The 27,123-nt window shown below is 48.0% G+C and overlaps 1 protein-coding gene across 1 annotated transcript in view; it reads right to left on the reverse strand.

The window, feature by feature from the left end:
- Positions 1–27,123, reverse strand: part of dock5 (dedicator of cytokinesis 5) — a 158,312-nt gene that overhangs the window by 106,255 nt on the left and 24,934 nt on the right. Inside the window, exon 2 of the mRNA XM_068001334.1 lies at positions 8,775–8,858. Coding sequence (XP_067857435.1) covers positions 8,775–8,858 — 84 coding nt within the window. The remainder of the gene's footprint in view (positions 1–8,774; positions 8,859–27,123) is intronic.

The following is a 27,123-nucleotide window of genomic DNA, read 5'->3' on the forward strand; positions in this document are numbered from 1 at the left end:
ATGCCTCGGCTAATAAAGGAAAGTATTCCATATGGCTTTTTAACCACCTTATCTACCTGTCCTGCTACCTTCAGGGATCTGTGGACATGCACTCCAAGGTCTCACTTCCTCTACACCTCTCAGTATCCTCCCATTTATTGTGTACTCCCTTGCCTTGTTTGCCCTCCCCAAATGCATTACCTCACACTTCTCTGGAATGAATTCCATTTGCCACTTTTCTGCCCACCTGACCAGTCCATTGATATCTTCCTGCAGTCTGCAGCTTTCCTCCTCACTATCAACCACACGGCCAATTTTTGTATCATAGAATCATAGAGGTTTACAACATGGAAACAGGCCCTTTGGCCCAACATGTCCATGTCGACCAGTTTATACCACTAAGCTCGTCCCAATTGCTTGCACTTGGCCCATATCCCTCTATACCCATCTTACCCATGTAACTGTCCAAATGCTTTTTAAAAGACAAAATTGTACCTGCCTCTACTACTGCCTCTGGCAGCTCGTTCCAGACACTCACCACCCTTTGAGTGAAAAAATTGCCCCTCTGGACCCTTTTGTATCTCTCCCCTCTCACCTTAAATCTATGCCCCCTCGTTATAGACTCCCCTACCTTTGGGAAATGATTTTGACTATCTACCTTATCTATGCCCCTCATTATTTTATAGACTTCTATAAGATCACCCCTAAACCTCCTACTCTCTAGGGAAAAAAGTCTCAGTCTATCCAACCTCTCCCTGTAAGTCAAACCATCAAGTCCCGGTAGAATCCTAGTAAATCTTTTCTGCACTCTTTTTAGTTTAATAATATCCTTTCTATAATAGGGTGACCAGAACTGTACACAGTATTCCAAGTGTGGCCTTACTAATGTCTTGTACAACTTCAACAAGACATCCCAACTCCTGTATTCAATGTTCTGACCAATGAAACCAAGCATGCCGAATGCCTTCTTCACCACCCTATCCACCTGTGACTCCACTTTCAAGGAGCTATGAACCTGTACTCCTAGATCTCTTTGTTCTATAACTCTCCCCAACGCCCTACCATTAACGGAGTAGGTCCTGGCCCGATTCGATCTACCAAAATGCATCACCTCACATTTATCTAAATTAAACTCCATCTGCCATTCATCGGCCCACTGGCCCAATTTATCAAGATCCCGTTGCAATCCTAGATAACCTTCTTCACTGTCCACAATGCCACCAATCTTGGTGTCATCTGCAAACTTACTAACTATGCCTCCTAAATTCTCATCCAAATCATAAATATTAATAACAAATAACAGCGGACCCAGCACCGATCCCTGAGGCACACTGCTGGTCACAGGCCTCCAGTTTGAAAAACAACCCTCTACGACCACCCTCTGTCTTCTGTCGTCAATCCAATTTTGTATCCAATTGGCTACCTCACCTTGGATCCCGTGAGATTTAACCTTATGTAACAGCCTACCATGCGGTACCTTGTCAAAGGCTTTGCTAAAGTCCATGCAGACCACGTCTACTGCACAGCCCTCATCTATCTTCTTGGTTACCCTTTCAAAAAACTCAATCAAATTCGTGAGACATGATTTTCCTCTCACAAAACCATGCTGACTGTTCCTAATCAGTCCCTGCCTCTCCAAATGCCTGTAGATCCTGTCTCTCAGAATACCCTCTAACAACTTACCCACTACAGATGTCAGGCTCACCGGTCTGTAGTTCCCAGGCTTTTCCCTGCCGCCCTTCTTAAACAAAGGCACAACATTTGCTACCCTCCAATCTTCAGGCACCTCACCTGTAGCTGTCGATTCAAATATCTCTGCTAGGGGACCCGCAATTTCCTCCCTAACCTCCCATAACGTCCTGGGATACATTTCATCAGGTCCCGGAGATTTATCTACCTTGATGCGCGTTAAGACTTCCAGCACCTCCCTCTCTGTAATATGTACACTCCTCAAGACATCACTATTTATTTCCCCAAGTTCCCTAACATCCATGCCTTTCTCAACCATAAATACCGATGTGAAATATTCATTCAGGATCTCACCCATCTCTTGTGGTTCTGCACATAGATGACCTTGTTGATCCTTAAGAGGCCCTACCCTCTCCCTAGTTACTCTTTTGCCCTTTATGTATTTGTAGAAGCTCTTTGGATTCTCCTTTGCCTTATCTGCCAAAGCAATCTCATGTCCCCTTTTTGCCCTCCTGATTTCTTTCTTAACTCTACTCCCGCAATCTCTATACTCTTCAAGGGATCCACTTGATCCCAGCTGCCTATGCATGTCATATGCCTCCTTCTTCTTTTTGACTCGGGCCTCAATCCCCCGAGTCATCCAAGGTTCCCTACTTCTACCAGCCTTCCCCTTCACTTTATAAGGAATGTGCTTACCCTGAACCCTGGTTAACACACTTTTGAAAGCCTCCCACTTACCAGACGTCCCTTTGCCTGCCAACAGACTCTCCCAATCAACTTCTGAAAGTTCCTGTCTAATACCATCAAAATTGGCCTTTCCCCAATTTAGAATTTTAACTTTTGGGCCAGACCTATCCTTCTCCATAGCTATCTTAAAACTAATGGAATTATGATTACTGGTCCCATAGTGATCCCTCACTAACACTTCTGTCACCTGCCCTTCCTTATTTCCCAAGAGGAGGTCAAGTTTTGCCCCCTCTCTAGTCGGGCCATCCACATACTGAATGAGAAATTCCTCCTGAATACACTCAACAAATTTCTCTCCATCCAAGCCCCTAATGCTATGGCTGTCCCAGTCAATGTTGGGAAAGTTAAAGTCCCCTACTATTACCACCCTATTTTTCTTGCAGCTGTCTGTAATCTCCTTACATATTTGCTCCTCAATTTCCCGTTGACTATTTGGGGGTCTGTAGTACAATCCTATCAAAGTGATCTCTCCCTTCTTATTCTTCAGTTCTACCCATATAGATTCAGTGGGCGAACCCTCGGATATATCCCCTCTCACTACTGCCGTGATGTCCTCCCTAATCAAGAACGCAACTCCCCCTCCTCTCTTACCTCCTGCTCTATCTTTCCTATAGCATCTGTACCCTGGAACATTGAGCTGCCAGTCCTGCCCCTCCTTTAGCCATGTTTCAGTAATAGCTATAACATCCCAGTCCCTGGGATCATCATCTGCAAACTTCTTAATCGTGCCCCCTACATTTAAATCCAGATCATTAATATATACCACAAAAAGCAAGGGACTGAGTACTGAGCCCTGCAGCACCCCACTGGAAACAATCTTCCAGTCACAAAAACACCCATCGACCATTACCCTTTGCTTCCTGCCACTGAGCCAATTTTGGATCCAACTTGCCACTTTCTCTTGGATCCCATGGGCTTGTACTTTTTTGGCCTGTCTGCCATGTGGAACCTTGTCAAAAACCTTGCTAAAATCCATGTAGACTACATCAAATGCACTACCCTCATCGACCCTCCTTGTTACTCCTCAAAAAATTCAAATCAAGTTCGTCAGACACAACCTTCCCTTAACAAATCCATGCTGACTGTCCTTGATTACTCTGTGCCTTTCTAAGGTTTATCCTGTCCCTCAGAATTGATTCCAATAATTTGCTCACCACCGAGGTTAGACAGACTGGACTGTAATTACTTGGTCTATCCCTTTCTCCCTTTTTAAAGAACGGTACAATGTTAGCAATCCTCCAATCCTCCGACACCACGCCTGTATCCAGGGAGGATTGGAAAATGGTGGTCAGAGCCTCCGCTATTTCCTCCCTTGCTTCTTTTAACAGCCTGGGATACATTTCATCCGGCCCTGGCGATTTATCTACTTTCAAAGATGCTAATCCCCTTAATACTTCCTCTCTCACTATATTTATCCCATCTAATATTTCACACTCCTCCTCCTTAACTACAATGTCTGCATTGTCCCTCTCTTTTGTGAAGACAAGACGCAAAGCATTCATTAAGAACCATACCAAAATCTTACGCCTCCACACACAGGTTAAATTTTGGTCTCCAATCGGCCCTACTCTTTCCTTAATTATCCTCTTGCTCTTAATGTATTTATAAAACATCTTTGGGTTTTCCTTGATTGCCAATATTTTTTTAAGCCCTCTGTTTGCTTTCCTAATTTCCTTTTTAATTTTACCCCTGCACTTTCTACACTCCTCTAGGCTTTCTGTAGTATTGAGCTCTTGGTGTTTGACATAAGCTTTCCTTTTCTGCCTTCTCTTATCTTTGACATTTGGGAGCTCCAGATTTGGAAATCCCACCCTTTTTCTTTGTGGGAACATGTTTACTCTGAACCTCTTGAATCTCCCCCTTGAATGCCTCCCACTGCTCTGACACTGATTTATCCTCAAGTAGCTGTTTCCAGTCCAATTTTGCTAAATCACTTCTCAGCTTAGTAAAATTGGCCTTTCCCCAATTGAGAACTTTAACACTTGTCCGATCTTTGTCCTTTTCCATAACTATGTACAATCTAACTGAATTATGATCACTACCACCAAAATGCTCTCCCACTGATACTCCTTCCACCTGCCCAGCTTCATTTCCTAAAACTAAATCCAGAACTGCCCCCTCTCTTGTTGGGCTTGCTACGTACTGGCTAAAAAAGTTCTCCTGAATGCAATTTAAGAATTTTGCACCCTCTATACCCTTCACACTGATTGTGTCCCAGTTAATATTAAGGCAGTTGAAATCCCCTACTATTGCTGCCCTACTGTTTTTGCACTTCTCAGAAATTTGCCAACATATTTGCTCTTCTATCTCCCTCTGACTGTTTGGGGGTCTATAGTACACTCCCAGCAGTGTGACTGCCCCTTTTTTGTTCTTTAGTTCCACCCATATGGCCACATTTGATGATCCTTCTAACATATCATCCCTCCTCACAGCTGTAATTGTTTCTTTAACCAAAATTGCCACCTCCCCCTCCTTTTTTATCCCCCTCTCTATCTCGTCTGAAAACCCTGTAACCAGGAACATTGAGCTGCCATTCCTGCCCCTCTTTAAGCCATGTTTCTGTAATAGCTAAGATATCGTACTGCCACGTGTCTATCTGTGCCCTCAGCTCATCTGCCTTATTCACTATCCTCCTTGCATTGAGGTATATACCTTTAAACACTGCCAAACTCCCTTGCTGTTTATTTTCTCACCTTTGTTTCCTCTGCCTGTGCAAATAGAGGCAGAGAGTACAAAAGCAAGGAAGTTATGTTGAACCTTTATAAAATACTGGTTTGGCCACAACTGGAGTATTGTGTCCAATTCTGCACACCGCACTTTAGGAAGGATGTGAAGGGTTTAGAGAAGGTGCAGAAAAGATTTACGAGAATGATCCCAGGGATGAGGTACTCCAGTTACATGGATAGACTGGAGAAGCTGGGGTTGTTCTCCTCAGAACAGAGAAGGTTGAGAGGAGATTTGATGGAGGTGTTCAAAATCATGAAGGGTCTAGATAAAATAAATAAAGAGAAACTGTTCCCATTGGTGGAACCGGAGAGCACAGATTTTAAGGTGATTGGCAAAAGAACCAAAGGCGACATGAGGAAAAACTTTTTTTTAAACGCAGCGAGTTGTTATGATCTGGAATGCACTGCCTGAAAGGGCGGTGGAAGCAGATTCAATCGTAACTTTCAAAAGGGAATTGGATAAATACTTGAAGGGGGAAATTTGCAGGACTATGGGGAAAGAGCAGGGGAATGGGTCTAATTGGATAGCTCTTTCAAAGAGCCGGCACAGGCACAATGGGCCGAATGGCCTCCTTCTGTGCTGAAAGATTCTATGCATGAAAGCCTGAAGGGACAATTCAGATATTGAAGGGACAAAATTGGGGACTCATTTCTGCCAGCATCAAATGTGTGCGGGGCTAACTGGATTGGTCTTACAAAGAGCCGGAATAGGCTCGATGGGATGAATGGCCTCCTCCTGTGCTGTAACCATTCTATGGTTTCTCTCGCGCCTTTCATGTCCTCAGGACGTCCCAAAGCGCTTCACAGCCAATGAAGTACTTTTAAAGTGTAGTCACTGTTGTAATGTAGGAAACGGGGCAGCCAATTTGCACACAGCAAGATCCCACAAACAACTATGTGATAATGACCAGGTAATCTGTTTTGGTGACATTGGTTGAGAGATAAATATTGGCTCCAGGACACCGGGGAGAATTCCTCTGCTCTTCTTCGAAATAGTCCATGGGATCTTTAACATCCACCTGAGAGGGCAGACGGTTTAACATCTTATCTGAAAGACTGCCATTTCCGGCAGTGTAGCACTCCCTCAGTACTGCACTGGAGTGGAGTGGCAACCTGGATTATTTGCTCAAGTTTCTGGAGTGGGATTTGAACTCATGACCTTCTGACTCGGAGGACGAGAGTGCTACCCACTGAGGCACAGCTGACACTAAGTGACTCCCTGCTCGAAAGCGTGTGTGTGTATGGATGGCAGCTGACAGGATCAGGCTGAGCTACGATGCCTGCCTATACTTGCAGTCGAACTCACAGGTGAGGAATGAAGGACGGGGTGAGGTGTACGTGGGCAGCTGGTACTTGTGGAGCCGTACGCTAGCAGCGAGTCACTCCTTCAGGAGAGGGGGAGATTTTATTGACAGGATTAAAAAAAAAATGTGACAAGGGCATTCAGTGCCCAAAGGGTTAAATGTCAGTTTGCAACGCTGGTGACACGTGATCAGCAAACAGTAGAAAGATTAATTACACTGCAGCTGTCCCTATTACCTCACACTCCAAGGGTCCCCCTGACACAGTAATCATTCCCATATGGAGGGCGGCCCCAGCTGAGGGGAAACATAGCTCCAAAATCACCCCGCCAATGGCAAAGTGAGGAAGTAATCTGGATTAATAGGACACCCTGTCATGTCAGCACTCGGTGAAGTATCAATTAATTCATCTCTACTTTGTTGACTGTGCCAAGTCGAGATAAAGCAACTCTGTACAAGGTCTGTTGAGGCAATGTATTTTTAAAAAAATTCTTCATTGAAAAGGCCGTGTGTGTCTCCCCTCCCAATCCTTCACTACGTGCCTGCTTTTCAGACCCTGCCCAGGCCTTTCCCCTGCTCCTCGACGTCTCTGAGTCTTGTGCAAGGAACCTAAATGAAAAACCTGTTCTGTGGAATTTCTTGGCCTGGGGGCAGGCTGCACCAGATCAGCCTGGGAGCTGTATTTATCTACACGCTGTTTCTAAGTATAGTTTTGCAACTTGGGCAGATTTTGCCCTGTGCACCAGCCTTTGCAGACAGCATTGGAGGAGGAGGAGGAGGAGAATAAAGGCAATTGTTTAACTCCATGAGTGCTGGTCACTGCACAGGATTCTGTTATCAGCTGAACCTTCAAAACTACTGAACCGATGCCTCATTTGTTAGTTGCACCGCCAAGTTCAATTCCTGACCTGTGCTCAGTTGTCTGATCTCAGTCAGGGTGGCAACAGAGGTGCTACATTGGTCTCAGTGCCCCTGGGTTCAGGTGGGGGCGGGAGGCGGAGGGGAAAAGGAAGAGATCAGCCAGGATTCCCACTCCTGTTACAAAGCGTTTTGTGTATGTGCCTGTCAATTGAGGACAGGAGCAGGCTCATCTACGATGCTCTCCATGGTTCAATAGCCTACTAACACACGTATGAACACAGGTGAGGTGCTGTGGGACGGCCAGAACCGAGGGAAATTAAGTCGGGAGAGGAGGAGAGAAAATCGGCAGCAAAACAAAAAACATGAGCAAGTCCAGGAGCAGTTCTGTATCCTGCTGCCCATATCCTCACTCGCACCAAGTACTGTTCACCCATTACTCCCTGTGCTCGCTGACCTTCATTGACTCCCGGTCCGGCAACGCCTGAAATTTAAATTTCTCATCCTCATATTCAAATCCCTCCATGGCCTCGCCCCTCCCTACCGAAGTTTATAAGATATTAAGGGGAACAGATAGGGTGGATAGAGAGAAACTATTTCCGCTGGTTGGGGATTCTAGGAGTCGGGGGCACAGTCTAAAAATTAGAGCCAGACCTTTCAGGAGCGAGACTAGAAAACATTTCTACACACAAAGGGTGGTAGAAGTTTGGAACTCTCTTCCGCAAACGGCAATTGATACTAGCTCAATTGCTAAATTTAAATCTGAGATAGATAGCTTTTTGGCATCCAAAGGTATTAAGGGATATGGGCCAAAGGCAGGTATATGGAGTTAGATCACAGATCAGCCATGATCTTATCAAATGGCGGAGCAGGCTCGAGGGGCTGAATGGCCTACTCCTGTTCCTGTGTAACTTCCTCCAGCCCTACAACCTTCTGAGATTTCTGCACTCCTCCAATCCTGGCCTCTTGTGCATTCCCCACTTCCTTCTCTCCACCATTGGCGGCCGTGCCTTCAGCTGCCTAGGCCCTAAGCTCTAGAATTCCCTCCCTAAACCTCTCCGCCTCTCTATCTCTCTCTCTCCTCCTTTTAGAGGCTTCTTAAAACCTACTTCTATGACCAGGCTTTTGGTCACCTGTCCTAATATCTCCTTATGTGGCTCGGTGTCAATTTTTGTCTGATCATCGCTCCTGTGAAGCGCCTTGGGACATTTTACTATGTTAAAGGTGCTATATAAATGCAAGTTGTTGTTGTTGTTGTTTGCTGTTCTGTGTCATGTCCAATGCCTCAAATTGCAAGCCTCTCTGTTCCCTTGTCGGACTGGTGTGATGTTGGGTTGAGGTGGGGCAGAGCACAGATAGCCAGTGGTGGGGGTGGACAATACAGTTACACCGACCAAAGTGCTCGGCCCCATAGCCCATACAATAAATTTGCACGGAGACTAAAAAAGATAAAAGAGAAAGATCTGGAACAAACCTTCGTGCATTTCCAGGATGTGGACCGTGTCTCCCACCTGAAGGGAGAGCTCCAGCTCTTGGGAGGCATCGTAGTTGTAGATGGCTGAAGAGAGAAAGAGAATTGGGGTTAATTTTGAATCAAAATGCAGTGCTTGGGTTATGTTTGGACTCACTAATGCCCCAACTACCTCACTGCGCTGTTGCCAGCAGCAGGACTGCAATGGCAGGGCTGTGACGCTAACAAGGCAATGCTGCTGTCTCCTGGGTGACGAGCCAGCACCCACCCTCCCAGCAGTCGCCTTTTCTGGCCACTGATGGGCTGAATGGCTACGGCCACCTGTAAAGGCCAAGCGATGCCGTTTCACACTCGCCGGCCTGTATCGACAAACCCCACCCACTGGGTCAGGTCAAGGGGCCAGAAACACAAGTCACGTTCTGTGTCTGTGCACCTGCAGAGCCCACCCTGCCAACAGAATGGATTCCACAACATTGGGACCCTCAGGCAGTGAGCTTGAACTCCTGTCAGGTGAACAGGCCGTACAGTTTGATGTATTAGTGGGGGAAGACGGTGATTCTCGAGGAGGGTGTAACCAGTGAGCTAATTAATGACTGGACAATGGCACAATCCAATCAAGACCCATAGGGTGACCGGATGCAGAGTGAAGGGGTTTTGATAGAGTAAATAAGGAGAAACTGTTTCCAGTGGTAGAAGGGTCGGTAACCAGAGGACTCAGATTTAAGGCAATTGGCAAACGAACCTGAGGTGAGATGAGGAAAAACATTTTAACGCAGCGAGTTGTTGCGATCTGGAATGCGCTGCCCGAAAGGGCGGTGGAAGCAGATTCAAATAGTAACTTTCAAAAGGAAATTGGGTAAATACTGGAAGGGGAAACATTTGCAGGGCCGTGGGGAAAGGGCAGGGCTCTTTCAAAGAGTCGGCGCAGACACGATGGGCCGAATGGCCTCCTTCGCCGTCTCGTTCTATGATTCTATACCATTGCTTGCTAGTCTTCACACGTGAAGATCTCAACTCTGTCACCGTCAGCGGAGGGTCAGGCAGTGGCTTTGCTCTTTTCCCACCGGAGTGGTCACCTGCCGGCTCGTTCCCCCACACCGCCAAGCAACAGAGCTTCGAGGCCTGAGAGCAGGGTACGGAGCTGTTTGCTTGTGTACCAGTTTGACCACAAGAGAAGACAACACACCTGGAAAAACATGAGGACTATGACGAATGGACTCTTCACTTCCCATTTAGTGCTTTTGTTTAAATGGTGGTTGCTGATGACACACACAGAGTGCTGACTTGAGATGGTCGCTGAGAGACGCAGCTCGTGCTGAAACATCAGTGGGATCATGACTGTATCTTTAGTTGTGGTAATTCAGCTGCATCACATCCATCCCTAACCTCAGCAACTGCTCCCAGACAGCTTTTTCTTTTCTTCATTTTACAAGGAAAAAGCAAAGTGAGGGATAAAGTGTTCCACAATGTTGAGGTCTTGGGGAAAGAATGAGATCGGGTCAGAGAGGGTTGCTCATTTCAACACAGTGAGTATGGAGGAAGGAGGAAGAGCGGGAGGGATTTGAAACTTCGAAGGAACGAGAGAGGAAAGTTTAAAGGAACGCTGTCCTTAGTCGTGTTGATAGAGAGAGATTGGATGCTGGAGGAGAGAGGGTGACGGATTGGAAGAGAAACTCCTCGGTGCGAGACAGCCGTTAGAAGAATCTCCCCAGGTACGGGAGCAGGATCGAAGCCTCGGACAGACTCGGGCTGAGAAAGTTGAGCGTTGCTGAGGGGAACAGAAGTGGGTCGGCACGGAAGAAGAAACCTTGCTGGCAGCTTGAGGAGATGTGGGAGTTCCATATGAGATCAGAGGAGTTAATGAGGCCAAGAAGCCATGCTCAATGCCATCAGTATTCAACCTTTGAACAATATATATTGAGAGGGGCTTGGAATGAAACAAAAGCAGCCTCGCGACTTTAGAACTGAAACACGAAACAAGAATCTGATTGTTTTCTGAATAAATCTGCAGAATCGTCTTAATTCGTAGGCCAATCTTTCTGAGCATATCCAGCATTCCACTTTATTATAATTACCGCTGGAGATTTGTTGGGAATTTTCGCACTAGGCATCGAGTTGAAAGAAGAGAGCACTTGTAATCAAAGCTTCGAATGTCCTTCAGTGTTCAGAAACACCGTCCCCACAGTCCCTCTCCCTCAATCCCTTTTACAATCTCCTGTTCTACACCTGGACCAGTTTCGTTCCCCACGACCACAAAACCTGCCCTACATTTGTATTTCACAGTGGTGAGTGCGGGGACCAGTGTGGTACTGGACCAGAGAGGACCCCCATTCTGTCCCAGTCTGTCGCTTTTCGGAGGAAAGGAGTTTGAGAGTTTTTAATGCCCTCATAAAATGAAGTGTAGAAACTGGTGCGATGCATCTTAATATCCAGTCGGAATGCAGAGAGGGGGGAAATGCATGTTGGGAGCTTTGAACGAGAAAGAGAATAGAGAGGGGCATAGAGAGAAACTTTACTGATGTTGAAAGTGAATTGTATTCCTTTGCCAGTCCATGTTGGGGGCATTAAATGGGAAAGATGCTTTAATTACCCAACTGTACTTCGCGTACTTGCCTTCTGGGCTGCAAAGCTCCAGATTCTCACTGATTTTCCCTCACTCCAATCCCCAATGTTCAGGCCTCTCCACTGAAGGTTTTGACTCTTTGGCTACAGTTCCACAGGACAGGCAGCCCTCTGCTATCTCATCCCATTCCTCATCTGTCAGCCCAGCGTCGTCTGGCAGGCTATTCTGTTGCAGGGGGAGGCCGCCCCAGTACTGGCCTCATTTGAAGGCGTTGGAACTGAGGTCAGCTAACTCAACACAGACGAGAAATCAAACACCTGCAATTCACCTCAGCATCCCCGAGATAGTAAAAAGGGGGAAAAAAAACCAATGTCAGCGTTTGAAATGCAGATATACATCCAGTGACTCCCTCCCTCCTGCGAGAATGTTGGGTGAGGTCTCGATCAGCTGTGAGTGACCCCCCCGCAAGGCCTGTGTCTGCTTGACCCAATGAGTAGCCCCACTCGCGGACCGGAGCATATAATGCAGTCTAGAGCAGTGCTGAGAGAGTAGACTGCACAGTCAGTGGTGCTGGACTTCAGCTGAGTGTTAAACAGATGCCCCATCTGCTTGTTCCAGTGTTCAGTTGGATGTCGGGGATTCCATGGCCTTACTTGATGAGCAAGGAGCCCTCCCGGAGACTGAGTCAACAATCCATCCTCGACCAAAAAAAAATCAACTTCTCCTTCGAGCAGAGAAGGTTAAGGGGAGATTTAATTGAGGTGTTTGTAATTATGAGGGGTTTTGATAGGGTAAATAAGGAGAAACTATTTCCACTGGCAGGAGGGTCAGATAACTCCCTTGCGACTGTGATGCTGAGTGCACCAGGGGGCTTTCCAATAGATGACCCCCAATTCTCCGTGCTTTTTTACGCCCTGTGCGTCCTGGATGTGTCACATTGCAATGGAAGTTCCGAGATCATCACCCACTACGTCAGCTGCTGCTGTTCAGCACAGCTGGAACGTTCTGGAAGATAATCTGGTAAAACATCATCCAAGTGGTTCCTTTTTAATGTGTGATCCTGGGCAGTGATTGGTGGCAGGAAATTCATCAGTGGAGAATATTGTAGCTGAGCCCAATCCTTGCCCCCACCCGACAGGACAAAGCAGCCCGCTTGATTGGCACCCCATCCACCACCCGAAATATTCACTCCCTTCACCACCGGCTCACCGTGGCTGCAGTGTGTACCATCCACAGGATGCACTGCAGCAACTCGCCAAGGCTTCTTCGACAGCACCTCCCAAACCCGCGACCTCTACCACCTAGAAGGACAAGAGCAGGAGGCACATGGGAACAACACCACCTGCACGTTCCCCTCCAAGTCACACACCATCCCGACTTGGAAATATATCGCCGTTCCTTCATCGTCGCTGGGTCAAAATCCTGGAACTCCCTTCCTAACAGCACTGTGGGAGAACCTTCACCACACGGACTGCAGCGGTTCAAGAAGGCGGCTCACCACCACCTTCTCAAGGGCAATTAGGGATGGGCAATAAATGCCGGCCTCGCCAGCGACGCCCACATCCCATGAACGAGTAAAAAAAAAACACCCGGACATTCACATTCCAGCAGGAATCGCTGAATCGTGAGTGGGAACCCTGGCTAGTCCCCCCCCCGACCGTGGCCCCCTCATCTCCCAGAGACACTGAGGCCAATTATTGCATCCCAATTGCTGCCCAATTGAGATCAGCAAAACTCAGCCCGGCCCGGGGATCGAACTCATTACCTTCCTGGTCTGCAGAGAGCTGCTGATTTGTAGAGTGTTGCGTAGGCGTGAGGAGCTTGACAGGACATTTGTGCAACAACAATGACGAGCATTTATGCGGAGCCTCAATGTAATGAAATGTCTCAACGCTCTTCACAGAGGCAAAACCAGACCTCGAGCAGTGACGGAAGTGTTGGGGGCGGTGACTGAAACCACAGGCAGAGAAGTAGATTTTGAAAAGGCTTCTGACGGGAGGGTGAGAAAGATTAAGGTACGGAGGTGTAGGGAGAGTATATGAAAAAAAAATAACTTGTATTTATATAACTTTACATTGAGTCTGCAGCACAGAAACAGGCCATTCGGCCCAACCGGTCCACGCCGGTGTTTATGCTCCACATGAGCCTCCTCCTCCCCCCCGCCCCCCCATCTTCATCTCACCCTATCAGCATATCCTTCTATTCCTTTCTCCCTCATGTGTTTATCCAGCTTCCCCTTAAATGCATCGATGCTATTCATCTTAACTACTCCTTGTGGGAGCGAGTTCCACATTCCAACCACTCTCTGGGTAAAGAAGTTTCTCCTGAATTCCCGATTGGATTTATTAGTGACTCTCTTATATTTATGACCTCTTAGTTCTGGTCTCCCCCACGAGTGGAAACATTTTCTCTTCGTCTAGCCTATCAAACCCATTCATAATCTTAAAGACCTCTATCAGGTCACCCCTCAGCCTTCTCTTTTCTGGAGAAAAGAGCCCCTGCCTGTTCAGCCTTTCCCTGCTCAGTATATCCTCTCAGTCCTTGTAAATCTTTTTCGTACCTTCTCCAGTGCCTCTATATCCTTTCTATAATACGGAGCCTAGAACTGTGCACAGTCTAGTTACATCCTCTGGGTGTCCCATCGAGCTTCACGTCCTCTGAATTACTTTTGACTACATAACAGGGTCAAGATGGCTGCATGCTCCATGACCAAAGGCCTGAATGCTAAACGACATATTGACAAGTCAAGATAATTAGTTAAACACATGTGCTTGACCGTGTTGAATTTTCGGCGTGATGTGACGTGACACCTCAGGACGATGCTGTGACTGGAAATCTCACACCTGGGGTTTGTCTGATGTTATGGAGCTACTTGTTTTGAAACCTGGAAATGTTTCCAGTGCTCGGGGTTGAATCAATGTCCATACAGATGCTGCAGTTAAAGTGGCCAATACCCATCGTCGTAGTGTGTACTCAATATCGCGTGCGCTGATGGAGAAGTGGGCTAACTCGCACACAACACGATCACTTGTGGGTTTCACTAGTCCAAGCACTTAACTGACTGCCCCACCCATGACTCAATGTACGAAGAGATACTGGCAGCAGGTTAAATTACCCCTCTGTTGTAATTCTGTGTGTTATACTGGGTGCAGCTTTTATAGGGGCTGAATGTTGTGCTCAATAAAGTGCGGAATGCCAGAGGACAGAACAGTTTCTGTTTCAGGCAGTGCGTCAGTATCTGGATACAGAGTAAAGCTCCCTCTACACTGTCCCATCAAACACTCCCAGGGCAGGTACAGGGTTAGATACAGAGTAAAGCTCCCTCTGCACTGTCCCGTCAAACACTCCCAGGGCAGGTACAGCACGGGTTAGATACAGAGTAAAGCTCCCTCTGCACTGTCCCATCAAACACTCCCAGGGCAGGTACAGCACAGGTTAGATACAGAGTAAAGCTCCCTCTACACTGTCCCATCAAACACTCCCAGGGCAGGTACAGGGTTAAATACAGAGTAAAGCTCCCTCTACACTGTCCCATCAAACACTCCCAGGGCAGGTACAGCACGGGTTAGATACAGAGTAAAGCTCCCTCTGCACTGTCCCATCAAACACTCCCAGGGCAGGTACAGCACGGGTTAGATACAGAGTGAAGCTCCCTCTGCACTGTCCCATCAAACACTCCCAGGGCAGGTGCAGCACGGGTTAGATACAGAGTAAAGCTCCCTCTACACTGTCCCATCAAACACTCCCAGGGCAGGTACAGCACGGGTTAGATACAGAGTGAAGCTCCCTCTGCACTGTCCCATCAAACACTCCCAGGGCAGGTACAGGGTTAGATACAGAGTAAAGCTCCCTCTACACTGTCCCATCAAACACTCCCAGGGCAGGTACAGCACGGGTTAGATACAGAGTAAAGCTCCCTCTACACTGTCCCATCAAACACTCCCAGGGCAGGTACAGCACGGGTTAGATACAGAGTGAAGCTCCCTCTGCACTGTCCCATCAAACACTCCCAGGGCAGGTACAGCACGGGTTAGATACAGAGTAAAGCTCCCTCTACACTGTCCCATCAAACACTCCCAGGGCGGGTACAGGGTTAGATACAGAGTGAAGCTCCCTCTACACTGTCCCATCAAACACTCCCAGGGCGGGTACAGCACGGGTTAGATACAGAGTGAAGCTCCCTCTGCATTGTCCCATCAAACACTCCCAGGGCAGGTACAGGGTTAGATACAGAGTAAAGCTCCCTCTACACTGTCCCATCAAACACTCTCAGGGCAGGTACAGGGTTAGATACAGAGTAAAGCTCCCTCTACACTGTCCCATCAAACACTCCCAGGGCAGGTACAGCACGGGTTAGATACAGAGTAAAGCTCCCTCTACACTGTCCCGTCAAACACTCCCAGGGCAGGTACAGGGTTAGATACAGAGTAAAGCTCCCTCTGCACTGTCCCATGAAACACTCTCAGGGCAGGTACAGGGTTAGATACAGAGTAAAGTTCCCTCTACACTGTCCCATCAAACACTCCCAGGGCAGGTACAGCACGGGTTAGATACAGAGTAAAGCTCCCTCTACACTGTCCCATCAAACACTCTCAGGGCAGGTACAGCTCGGTTTCGATACAGAGTAAAGCTCCCTCTACACTGTTCCAACAATGTCCCCAACCTCAGTACATGCCCCCTTACTGTACCATCGTGATAATATCCATTTCGCACACCTTGCGGCCTCACTGACTGACATTATCAATTTAGTGGCAGTAAGTCCCATATTGGAGGCAAGCTTTACGCTGTGGGCCATGTCAGCTGGACAATGGATTGAGGCTCCCAAATTCATTTCATGATCCTTGCCGCTAGTAAAGCAAAAATTAATCCCAGCAATCTAGGCCGCATTCAACTCCTGCGCCTTTCCTTTGATTCTGCAGTATAAAGAGGGGAGGGGCATGAGATTGCGAATACAAGAAGCCCATCACCGAGAATGGCTATTTGGGTAAGGCCCCCAGGGGGTGGCTGGAACTGGGGTCCCGGTATATTCGCTGCCTTTGCGTGAAAAGAGGAGAGAAAACTGGGAAAATGAGCAACGTGAGTATGCAAATCCCGACGCCAAGTTCCCTGGTCCTGAGGACTAAATAGTAATTAAACAACCTCAGCCACCGTACTGTGCGATTCAAAGAATGAGTCATTCGAAAACAAGCCGAGAAATAAGGGGATAAACGACTTGAAAGTGAATTCAGACAGCTGCTATTCAAATGGAAATGTGTTTACAGCCCTCGACATAAAGTCTACATTCATTCAATCCCTTTTCATTCCTACCCCCCTCCAACCCGAAGCCATCAGAACGTTGATGCTGTGCACATACTGCAGCCCTGCCTTCAAGCCAACACCAATATCAGGCTCAGCTTTCTGACTACTCCTTGCTGGCCTGTCCTTCTCCACAAACTATAACTTATCCAGAAAAACCATGACGACACCCTCTCCCGCGAATACCTTGTGCCCTGCACCCCCCCACCCCCCCCCCCGTACCCTGATAACAAGATCCTCACCCTTGTTTATAAGCTCTCACCCTGTCTCTGGAGAATGTTGCCAATGGATAGTGTATAAGCAGGGGAGAAAGGGGGGTCCCCATGGACATTGGGGTACTCCAGAGGTGACTGTATGGGTTGAGAAAAGATGGTACTCTGTGATCTCCTCCAGCCATACGTCCCCGCACATACATTCCAATCCTCCGACAAGGACCTGCTTCTTATTCCCCTCGCCTTCCACTCAACGATGAGGGCCCGTTCTTTCGTCTGCTGCGCCCCATCTCCCTCCTAGCACCCTCCTCCCTCCTCACCACTCACCCCGACCCTCTTCACTCTCGGGCTGCGCTCCTGTTTTTTTTTCCAATCTGTCTGCTCCCACCTCCCCTGAAAGTACCGACTGGGATAGTCCCACATCAGAAGCACCCTCTATTATTCTCCAGCAGGCAAAAGAAATGCCAGAACTTTTACAGTCTACACTAACACACCGTGAGGTCATGACTCTCAAGGGGAGACCCTAGTCTTCTGTATCAGATTCAGCGTGGCCCCTGGGCCTGCATAATGTGGTATTTTTTTTGAAAGAGAGGATCTGATGGAGACACTGGCTGGAAAAGATGCTTTACTATTAAAAAAAAACCCAAACTCTTCAACACTGGGCCCGAGGCGGTGAAATCCTGGAGCGTGTCCAGCTCGTGTTAAAGAAAACAAGCGACTCATTAAATTACATAGGAACTGCAGGCACAAACAAAACAGATTAAAACAAATGGGGCCTTTAATACCAGTCACAGCAAATCACGTCAACAAGAGTTACTTCCAGTTCATCGACACAAGGAACTGCTTGTGATTGATTCTGCTTATCAACCAACTACTTTGCTAATATTCTCTCTGCATTGTCTCTGTCACATGCCAACAGATAGACCTTTTATGCTCTTTCCCTCAGAGTTGGTGTATGAGACAGTCTTGCAGCACAGGAGGAGGCCATTCGGCCCATCGTGCCCGTGCCGGCTCTTTGAAAGAGCTGTCCAATGAGTCCCACTCCTCCTGCTCTTTCCCCACGGCCCTGCAAATTTTTCCTTTTCAAGTATTTATCCAATTCCCCTTTGAAAGTTACTACTGAATCTGCTTTCAGGCAGCGCATTCCAGATCGTAACAACTTGCTGCGTAAAAATAATTTCTCCTCATCTCCGCTCTGGTTGTTTTGCCAATTATCTTAAATCTGGTTAACGACCCTCCCGCTGGTGGAAACAGGTTGTGCACTGTCTGAATCAGATTGAGTGAACGGTCCGTGGGGGGGTGGGGGGGGCAGGGTGTAGTTAGAGGTAAGGGTACAGAGATTTTGGCGGGTGCCGAACAAAGATGGCTTCGGGTCCCCCCAATGCCCTGGCTCATCTACGATGTGATGTCAGACAGGCAATATGAGCAGACAGAGCAGATTGTGAAATCAAGGGTAATGGTGGCGGGGTAGAGATGGGTGTCATCAGCATATTTAAGGAGACTGAGCCCCTGTCTCTGGAAAATGGACAGCGTATAAGCAGGGGGGAAAAGGGGGGCCCCATGGACATTGGGGTACTCCAGAGGTGACTGTATGGGTTGAGAAAAGATGGTACTGCTGGAGATGTACTGGCTACATCAGGACAAGTAGGAGTGTAACGACAGCCATAGAGGAGGGCAGAACAGTCCCATAGAATTCTGATTAAACTTAAAGAGCCTTTTGTTTCTTTTAAAAAAAGAAGGGATTTTTAGTTTAGTTACCAGAGATATCGGTTGGGGAAATAGTTTTGTTTTTCATTGAGAGTCAAATCCCATTGTGTGGGAGGACATTGCCACAGGTGCAAAGAGTAAGAGTGAAGATAAGGCAATTCAGGAAGTCGTGGCTCGGCGATATCAGAGTCTTGAGGAGTTAGAGAGAGAGAGAGAGAGAGAGACTGCTGCCTTTCTCTGCACTGCTGTTAATTCAGCCGCTCACTAAGTCCTCCCGGCCAGTCCCCCACCGACAGCGACCCTCTGGTATCCGCTGGGCAGCACAACAGTCCCACTTTAAATCGGGGACGTCACAGCATGAAACAGCACCGCCGGGGACAGATCAGCTGGTTTGCTGATTCAGCACACAGCCAGACTCCCAGCCCCGGTTCTGGCCTGAATCCTATCCTTTCAGCACTCTGTGTGGGGGTTGGGGGAAGAGATGGATGGTCTGCAGCTCCACGTGTGGCAGGCCTTGGACTGGGACCGTGCAACCACTTGCCATTGGCGGTTTAACAGCGCGACATCACGGAAGGATTGAGGAAGCAAATGGCAAGAGGAGAAGCAGGTTACCATGACAACTGAGGTCACTGGAACAGCAGGAGTTCACGGATCTTCTCAAACTGTACAGTGAGAGAACCACAGAACGGGCCAAACAATTAATTGCTGCCCAAATATTTGTTTCTACACTTCCTGTTATAATAACTCACAATGAATGGTGTGACTGTGGGTTTGCTCACTGTCCTTTGACCTGAACTATCCAGAAATTATTACAAAAAAAACAGCAGTGGGATTTATAATCAGAAAGTGCTCGGCAGTTTGCTAACCTATTTAAACGTATGAAGCTGTGTGAGTGAGATACATTAAAATAACTAAACTAAGATGAGTAAAGACACAGTCCAATTGGACCTGTGTTTGAATCCATATCAGGGTGTGATGTGATCAAAGTCTCCTCTCCCTTTCTTGGCCGTAAGACTCCAGTTGAAATTAGTTTCAAGCAATCCAGTGTTTTGTGGATGCAAATTCTCAGACAAAACTGCACCAGTTTTGGCACAAGTTAGCAGCAAACTGTCAATGTCCCTTACAGAGGCCTTTGAAATGGCCAGCGTGGGAAATGGAAACCCCACTCTGGCAGGACAGGGCGACAGGGTTACAGCACATTGTAGAGGGAGCTTTGCTGGTATCTGCTCCACGCCGCAGCTGACCTGGGAATGTCACCAAATACACCAACGCTGCCATCACCGCCCTCAATGAGCACAAAGGTCACCCGTTTCACACTATCGCACAAGTGAAACGGGTGACAGCGAGTCGGGAGCCCGTTTTACATCTCTCCCCGTTGAAGTCACTGGAAATAAAAATGGGGAGAGGTGTAAAACGGGCTGCAGACTCACTCTCGCCCGTTTTACACTATCCTGTCCAATTAATAAGTGTAAGGAATCTTACAACACCAGGTTATAGTCCAACAATTTTATTTGAAAATCACAAGCTTTCGGAGATTATCTCCTTCGTCACTCACCCGATGAAGGAGATAATCTCCGAAAGCTTGTGATTTTCAAATAAAGTTGTTGGACTATAACCTGGTGTTGTAAGATTCTTTATATTTGTCAACCCCAGTCCATCACCGGCATCTCCACATCACAATTAATAAGGAGCTGGGCAGGAGGCACTGAGAAGTGGCTGCAGAGGTAGTGGATGCATTGGTATTAATTTTCCAAAGTTCCCTAGATTCTGGAAGGGTCCCATCAGATTGGAAAATAGCGAATGTAACTCCTCTATTCAAGAAAGGAGGGAGACAGAAAGCAGAAAACTACAGGCCAGTTAGCTTAACATCTGTCGTGGGGAAAATGCTAGAATCTATTATTATAGCAGGGCACTTAGAAAATCTCAATGCAATCAGGCAGAGTCAACACGGCTTTGTGAAAGGGAAATCGTGTTTGACTAATTTATTGGAGTTCTTTGAGGAAGTAACAAGCAACGTGGATAAAGGGGACCCTGTGGATGTGGTGTACTTGGATTTCCAGAAGGCTTTTGACAAGGTGCCACACCAAAGGCCACGACACAAAATAAGAGCTCATGGTGTAGGGGGTAACATATTAGCATGGATAAAGGATTGGTTAGCTAACAGGAAACAGAGAGTAGGCATAAATGGGTCATTTTCAGGTAGGCAAGATGTAACGAGTGGAGTGCCACAGGGATCAGTGCTGGGGGCTCGACTATTTACAATCTATAGCAATGACTTGGATGAAGGGACCGAATGTATGGTTGCTAAATTTGCTGATGACACAAAGGTAGGTAGGAAAATAGGTTGTAATGTGAACGTAAGGGGGGGATTTTAAACCCCAAGAACGGGTGGGTTGGAGGCGGGTGGGAGTTGAAAATAGTTGTTTTTTTGGATTACAACCGCTAAATTTTCCGACTTTGCATTCCCGGTGGGAAGCCTGTACTTTTACGCGCCGACATTAAACCCGGAAATAAAGCCGGGTTGCGGTCACGACCCAAAAAACAACTATTTTCAACTCCCACCCGCCCCCAACCCACCCGTTCTTGGGGTTTAAAATCAACCCCTAGGAGTCTGCAAAGGGACATAGACAGGTTAAGTGAGTGGGCAAAAATTTGACAGATGGAGTATAATGTGTGAAAATGTGAACTTGTCCACTTTGGCAGGAGGAATAGAAAAGCAGTATATTGTTTACATGGAGAGAGATTGCAGAACTCTGAGGTCCAGAGGGATCTGGGTGTCCCAGTACATGAATCACAAAAAGTTAGTATGCAGGTACAGCAAGTGATTAGGAAGGCAAATGGAATTTATTGCAGGGGGAATGGAATATAAAAGTAGAGATGTTTTGCTCCAGTTGTACAGGGCATTGGTGAGACCACATCTGGAATACTGTGTGCAGTTTTGGTCTCCTTATTTCAGAAAGGACATAATTGCTTTCGAGGCGATTCAGAGAAGGTTCACTCGACTGATTCCTGGGATGAGGGGGTGATCTTATGAGGAAAGGTTGGACAAATCGGGCCTGTACACACTGGAGTTTAGAAGAATGAGAGGTGATCTTATTGAAACATATAAGATCCTGAGGGGACTAAACGGGGTGGATGCTGAGAGGATGTTTCCCCTTGTGGGAGAGACTAGAACTAGGGGCCAGAGTTTAAAAATAAGGGGTCTCCCATTTAAGACGGAGATGAGGAGAAATGTTTTCTCTCAGAGGGTGGTGAGTCTGTGGAACTCCATTCTCCAGAGAGGGGTGGAGGCAGGGTCAGTGAATATTTTTAAGGCTGAGTTAGATAGATTCCTGATTAACAAGGGGGTCAAAGGTTATAGTAGGGAGACGGGAAAGTAGGGTTGAGGTCACAATCAGATCAGCCATGATCTTATCAAATGGCAGAGGGGCCGAATGGCCTACTCCTGCTCTTAATTCGAATGTTCGTGGCAGTCCGAGCAAGGTTAATTCTCACAGTTGTGTCTGACTTCCTGCAGTCCTATTCATCCCCAGTGTGATCTTATTATCAGTTTGTGATAAAATCATTGCACCCAGGGGTAATTTGCAGTGAATGACAATATTTCAGAGTTACCTTCAGCATTTAATTGCTTTGTTTGTGTCAATTTTGAGACCAACCAACACCATTAAAAAGGCAAAATTCCCAAACAATGTTCTTCAGTTAAAGGGGCACCATCATCATCACAAAGCTTCTTGCATAGAATTTACAACATGGAAACAGGCCATTCGGCCCAACTAGTCCGTGCTGGTGTTAATCCTCCACATGAGAGTATACTACATAGTTTCTGATGAGTGTTCCCCGATTTCTTTCCCCCCCCCGCCCCCCCCCCCAATTGGCGGCCGTGCCTTCAGCTGCCTCGGCTCTTCGCTCTGGAATTCCCTCCCTAAACCTCTCCGCCTCTCTCCTCCTTTCAGACTCTCCTTAAAACCTACCTCATGGACCCAGCTTTTGGTCACCTGTCCTTAATATCTCCTTATGTGGCTCGGTGTCAATTTTTGTCTGTTAACGTTCCTGCGAAGCGCCTTGGGACGTTTTACTGCTTTAAAGGCGCTATATAAATGCAGGTTGTTGTTGTTGTTCAAATGATATATTGATCATTGTTCTTCTCGTCAATAGGGAATTGGATAAAGACTTGAAGGGAAAAAATTTACAGGGCTACGGGGAAACAGCAGGGGAATGGGACGAATTGGACAGGTCTGTCAAAGAGCCGGCACAGGCACGATGGGCCGAATGGCCTCCTCCTGTGCAGTGCCTACTATGATACTATGACTGTGAGGCACATTTGCTGTGTTGGAGTAGAGAGGAATGTGACGGCATTATCTCTGCGTAGCATCACTGGGTTTGTGAGTCACTGAACGAATTTGCCACGATCTGACGGTGGACGCCTGGTGACCGAGGCAAAGCAGGGACCTCGAAGCACTGCAGCCAGTGCAGAGAGGAGCCCCGAGGCTGAACCCTCCTGTCAGACGCCTCGAGTTATGCGGAAAGACCGGGGAAATTTGCTGATTTCAGCCAGGAGAGGAGATGAATTGAGAGGCGATCTTGAAGAGATGGAGAAGGGAGCAAGCAACATGGAAAAAGATTAACTGGAAAAGCACTTCAGACGAAACTGTGAGATTAAGGTTGGGAATGTCCTGGGAGCTGTTCCCGCTTCGTTGCTGTAACTCTGCCGGAAATGTTTGGCCTAAACCCCATAAGCGGGATTTTCCCCCAAACAGTCGGCAGAGTGGGAGCAGCTCGCAGGAAATTCGCAGCCAATGATGCCTGGAAAGGATTCCAGATATAGTGGAGGTAAAAAAGCAGGGTGTTGGAAGTTACTGGAAACGAAAATGGGGAGAGATTATAACGGGGGGGTGATGCGATATCGCTCGATTTACACTGCCGTCCAAAGTCAAAATGACCCCCAAACCATTTACAGCCCCTCCCCTAATGGTAATACCCCATGGACTGTGGAACTGAGCCCTACAGACCAGCAAGATCCCAGGATCTACCCCTGCTCAGTGCCAGGGTGGTGCTGAGCCTGTGAAGTTGGTTCTTAAGTGCAAAGGAAAGGGAAAACAAAAATCAGCCAGGGCTCCCGTTCCTGATCACTACCTACTGCCTCCTGCTAGAAGGTGCAGTGCAGTAATGAGGGAGCGCTGCACTGAGGGAGGGTCAGTACTGAGGGAGCGCTGCACTGAGGGACGGTCAGTACTGAGGGAGCGCTGCACTGAGGGAGGGTCAGTACTGAGGGAGCGCTGCACTGAGGGAGGGTCAGTACTGAGGGAGCACTGTACTGAGGGAGGGTCAGTACTGAGGGAGCACTGTACTGAGGGAGGGTCAGTACTGAGGGAGCGCTGCACTGAGGGAGGGTCAGTACTGAGGGAGCACTGTACTGAGGGAGGGTCAGTACTGAGGGAGCACTGTACTGAGGGAGGGTCAGTACTGAGGGAGCGCTGCACTGAGGGAGGGTCAGTACAGAGGGAGCGTTGCACTGAGGGAGGGTCAGTACTGAGGGAGCGCTGCACTGAGGGAGGGTCAGTACAGAGGGAGCGTTGCACTGAGGGAGGGTCAGTACAGAGGGAGCATTGCACTGAGGGAGGGTCAGTACTGAGGGAGCGCTGCACTGAGGGAGGGTCAGTACTGAGGGAGCGCTGCACTGAGGGAGGGTCAGTACTGAGGGAGCGCTGCACTGTCGGAGGGTCAGTACTGGAGGGAGCGCTGCGTTGTCGGAGGGTCAGCACTGAAGGAATGCTGCACTGTCAGAGGGTCAGTACTGAGGGAGCACTGTACTGAGGGAGGGTCAGTACTGAGGGAGCGCTGTACTGAGGGAGGGCTGCACTGTCAGAGGGTCAGTACTGAGGGAGTGCTGCACTGAGGGAGGGTCAGTACTGAGGGAGCGCCGCACTGAGGGAGGGTCAGTACTGAGGGAATGCTGCACTGTCAGAGGGTCAGTACTGAGGGAGCACTGTACTGAGGGAGGGTCAGTACTGAATGAAAGCTGCACAGTCAGAGGGTCAGTACTGAGGGAGCACTGTACTGAGGGAGGGTGACTACTGAGGGAGCACTGTACTGAGGGAGGGTCAGTACTGAGGGAATGCTGCACTGTCAGAGGGTCAGTACTGAGGGAGCACTGTACTGAGGGAGGGTCAGTACTGAATGAAAGCTGCACAGTCAGAGGGTCAGTACTGAGGGAGCACTGTACTGAGGGAGGGTGACTACTGAGGGAGCACTGTACTGAGGGAGAGTCAGTACTGAGGGAGCACTGTACTGAGGGAGAGTCAGTACTGAGGGAGCACTGTACTGAGGGAGAGTCAGTACTGAGGGAGCACTGTACTGAGGGAGGGTGACTACTGAGGGAGCACTGTACTGAGGGAGAGTCAGTACTGAGGGAGCACTGCACTAAGGGAGGGTCAGTACTGAGGGAGCACTGCAGTGAGGGAGGGGCAATACTGAGGGAGCACTGCAGTGAGGGAGGGGCGGTACTGGAGGGAGCGCTGCACTGTCAGAGAGGCAGTACTGAGGGAGCGCTGCACTGAGGGAGGGCCAGTACTGAGGGAGCGCTGCACTGAGGGAGGGCCAGTCCTGAGGGAGCGCTGCACTGAGGGAGGGCTAGTACTGAGGGAGCGCTGCACTGAGGGAGGGCCAGTCCTGAGGGAGCGCTGCACTGAGGGAGGGTCAGTACTGAGGGAGTGCCGCACTGTCAGAGGTGTCGTCTTTCAGATGAGACATTAAACCGAGGCCCCGTCTGCCCTCTCAGGTGATGTAAAAGATCCCATGGTCACTATTGGAAGAAAAGCAGGGGGGAGTTCTCCCCGGTATCCTGGGCGATATTTATCCCTCAACCAACATCACTAAAACACAGATTATCTGGTCATTATCACATTGCTGTTTGTGGGATCTTGCTATGTGCAAATTGGCTGCCGCATTTCCTACATTACAACAGTACCTCATTGGCTGTAAAGCGCTTTGGAAAGTGGTGAAAGGCACTATATAAATGCAAGTATCTCTTTCTCTCAATGTGGAGCGGCAACAACACGACTGTTTAATAGAAATCCAGAAGGTAAATAAGGTTGTAGCGACAAAAATTGGAGATCAAATGCCGGTGTTTCTGTGACCCTAAACACGGGGTGTAGCTCCTTTAAGGAGGAGCATTTCATTACAAGGTGCTGATAGCTGAGGCATGGACAGTATTAGATCGGAATGTCCCATTTTCCAGAGTGTTCTGTAAACACAGACAACCCTGTCCTTCTCTCTCTCCCTATTTTTATCATCCTTGTCGTGGGCTTTTGTTTCTTTTTTCTTTCTGCTAAAATATCTTGTTTGTAACCTTGGTGGGAGGATTGTCAGCCCTATTGTAAACACGGACTGAGTCAGCAGTACATTTCGAGAGAGATAGAAGGTGGGAAGTGGGCCGTCCTCCCCCCGGGACCTGAAAAATCCACAAAGCAAAAAGACAATTGAAACCTTTAAAGCAATAAGTTTCCCCTGGTGGGTAAAGGCATGGGACGACATCACACTTAGATCTACAGGTGGGATGACCCCAGGTCGGTGCTGAGTTAGCTGATCTCAGCCATGACGGAGCTACGGTTAGCCTCAATGAGAGGTCGAGAGGAAGACAAAAAGGATCAGCCAGGATCCCATTCCTCGATCGCCAGCCCTAGTGACTCGCTCGCAGAAAGCGTTTGCCTTGTTAATGTCAGGTGCTGTCAGAATCAGACAGTTAAATAGCCTGCCTTTCCCTGCTCCTGAAATGTTTTTGTTCCGATGTTTTTTATATAATATATATCATGTGATTTATATCAATTGGTGTTAATTGTATTCAGGCGGCGGGTATCAATTGGGGACTCTCTTGTATCCTTTTGACGTAGCAGACTTGAGTCATGGAATACCTGTACTACAGGAGATTGGAGAGCCGGCACAGGCACGATGGGCCGAATGGCGTCCTCCTGTACTGTACCTGCTATGATACTGTGAGAGCTTATCTAGGGTGTGGTGTGTGTGGAAGGGGAATCTCTGTGAATAAAGGGTGGAAGCCACGAAAGACCAGGCTCTTGTATTCTACCCTTCCCCACTTGGCTATCCAGTTTATAACATGGTCCTGTACTGGTCCACTGTTGGTTTGTACACAGCAGGACCTTGAACTGACCAACACCTGCACCAGCCAGTGTCCTCAGGTCTGAAACATCCCGTAGTTTGAGCCTGTGCAATTACCTCTTGCAGACTAGAGTTTCCCTTTTTATAGTCAAGACGATTTAATTTAGATAGAATTAAATAGAATGTACAGCACAGAAACAGGCCATTCGGCCCAACTGGTCCATGCTGGTGTTTATGCTCCACACGAGCCTCCTCCCACCCCACTTCATCAAAACCTATCAACATATCCTTCCAAAATGCCATTCCTTCCAAAAATTAAAACAATTATTCTGTGCATCACCTCACAATCTCCCAATAACTGAATGTGCTTCTTCACTCCCTTTTGACCATAAGTTTATTTCACAACAAAGCTGTGTGTTTTTATCCCCCCTCACTCTCCCTTTTTCCAGTGTCCCTCCAC

The sequence above is a fragment of the Heptranchias perlo genome, chromosome 20 (assembly GCF_035084215.1).
Source record: "Heptranchias perlo isolate sHepPer1 chromosome 20, sHepPer1.hap1, whole genome shotgun sequence".
NCBI classification, from domain to species: Eukaryota; Metazoa; Chordata; class Chondrichthyes; order Hexanchiformes; family Hexanchidae; genus Heptranchias; species Heptranchias perlo.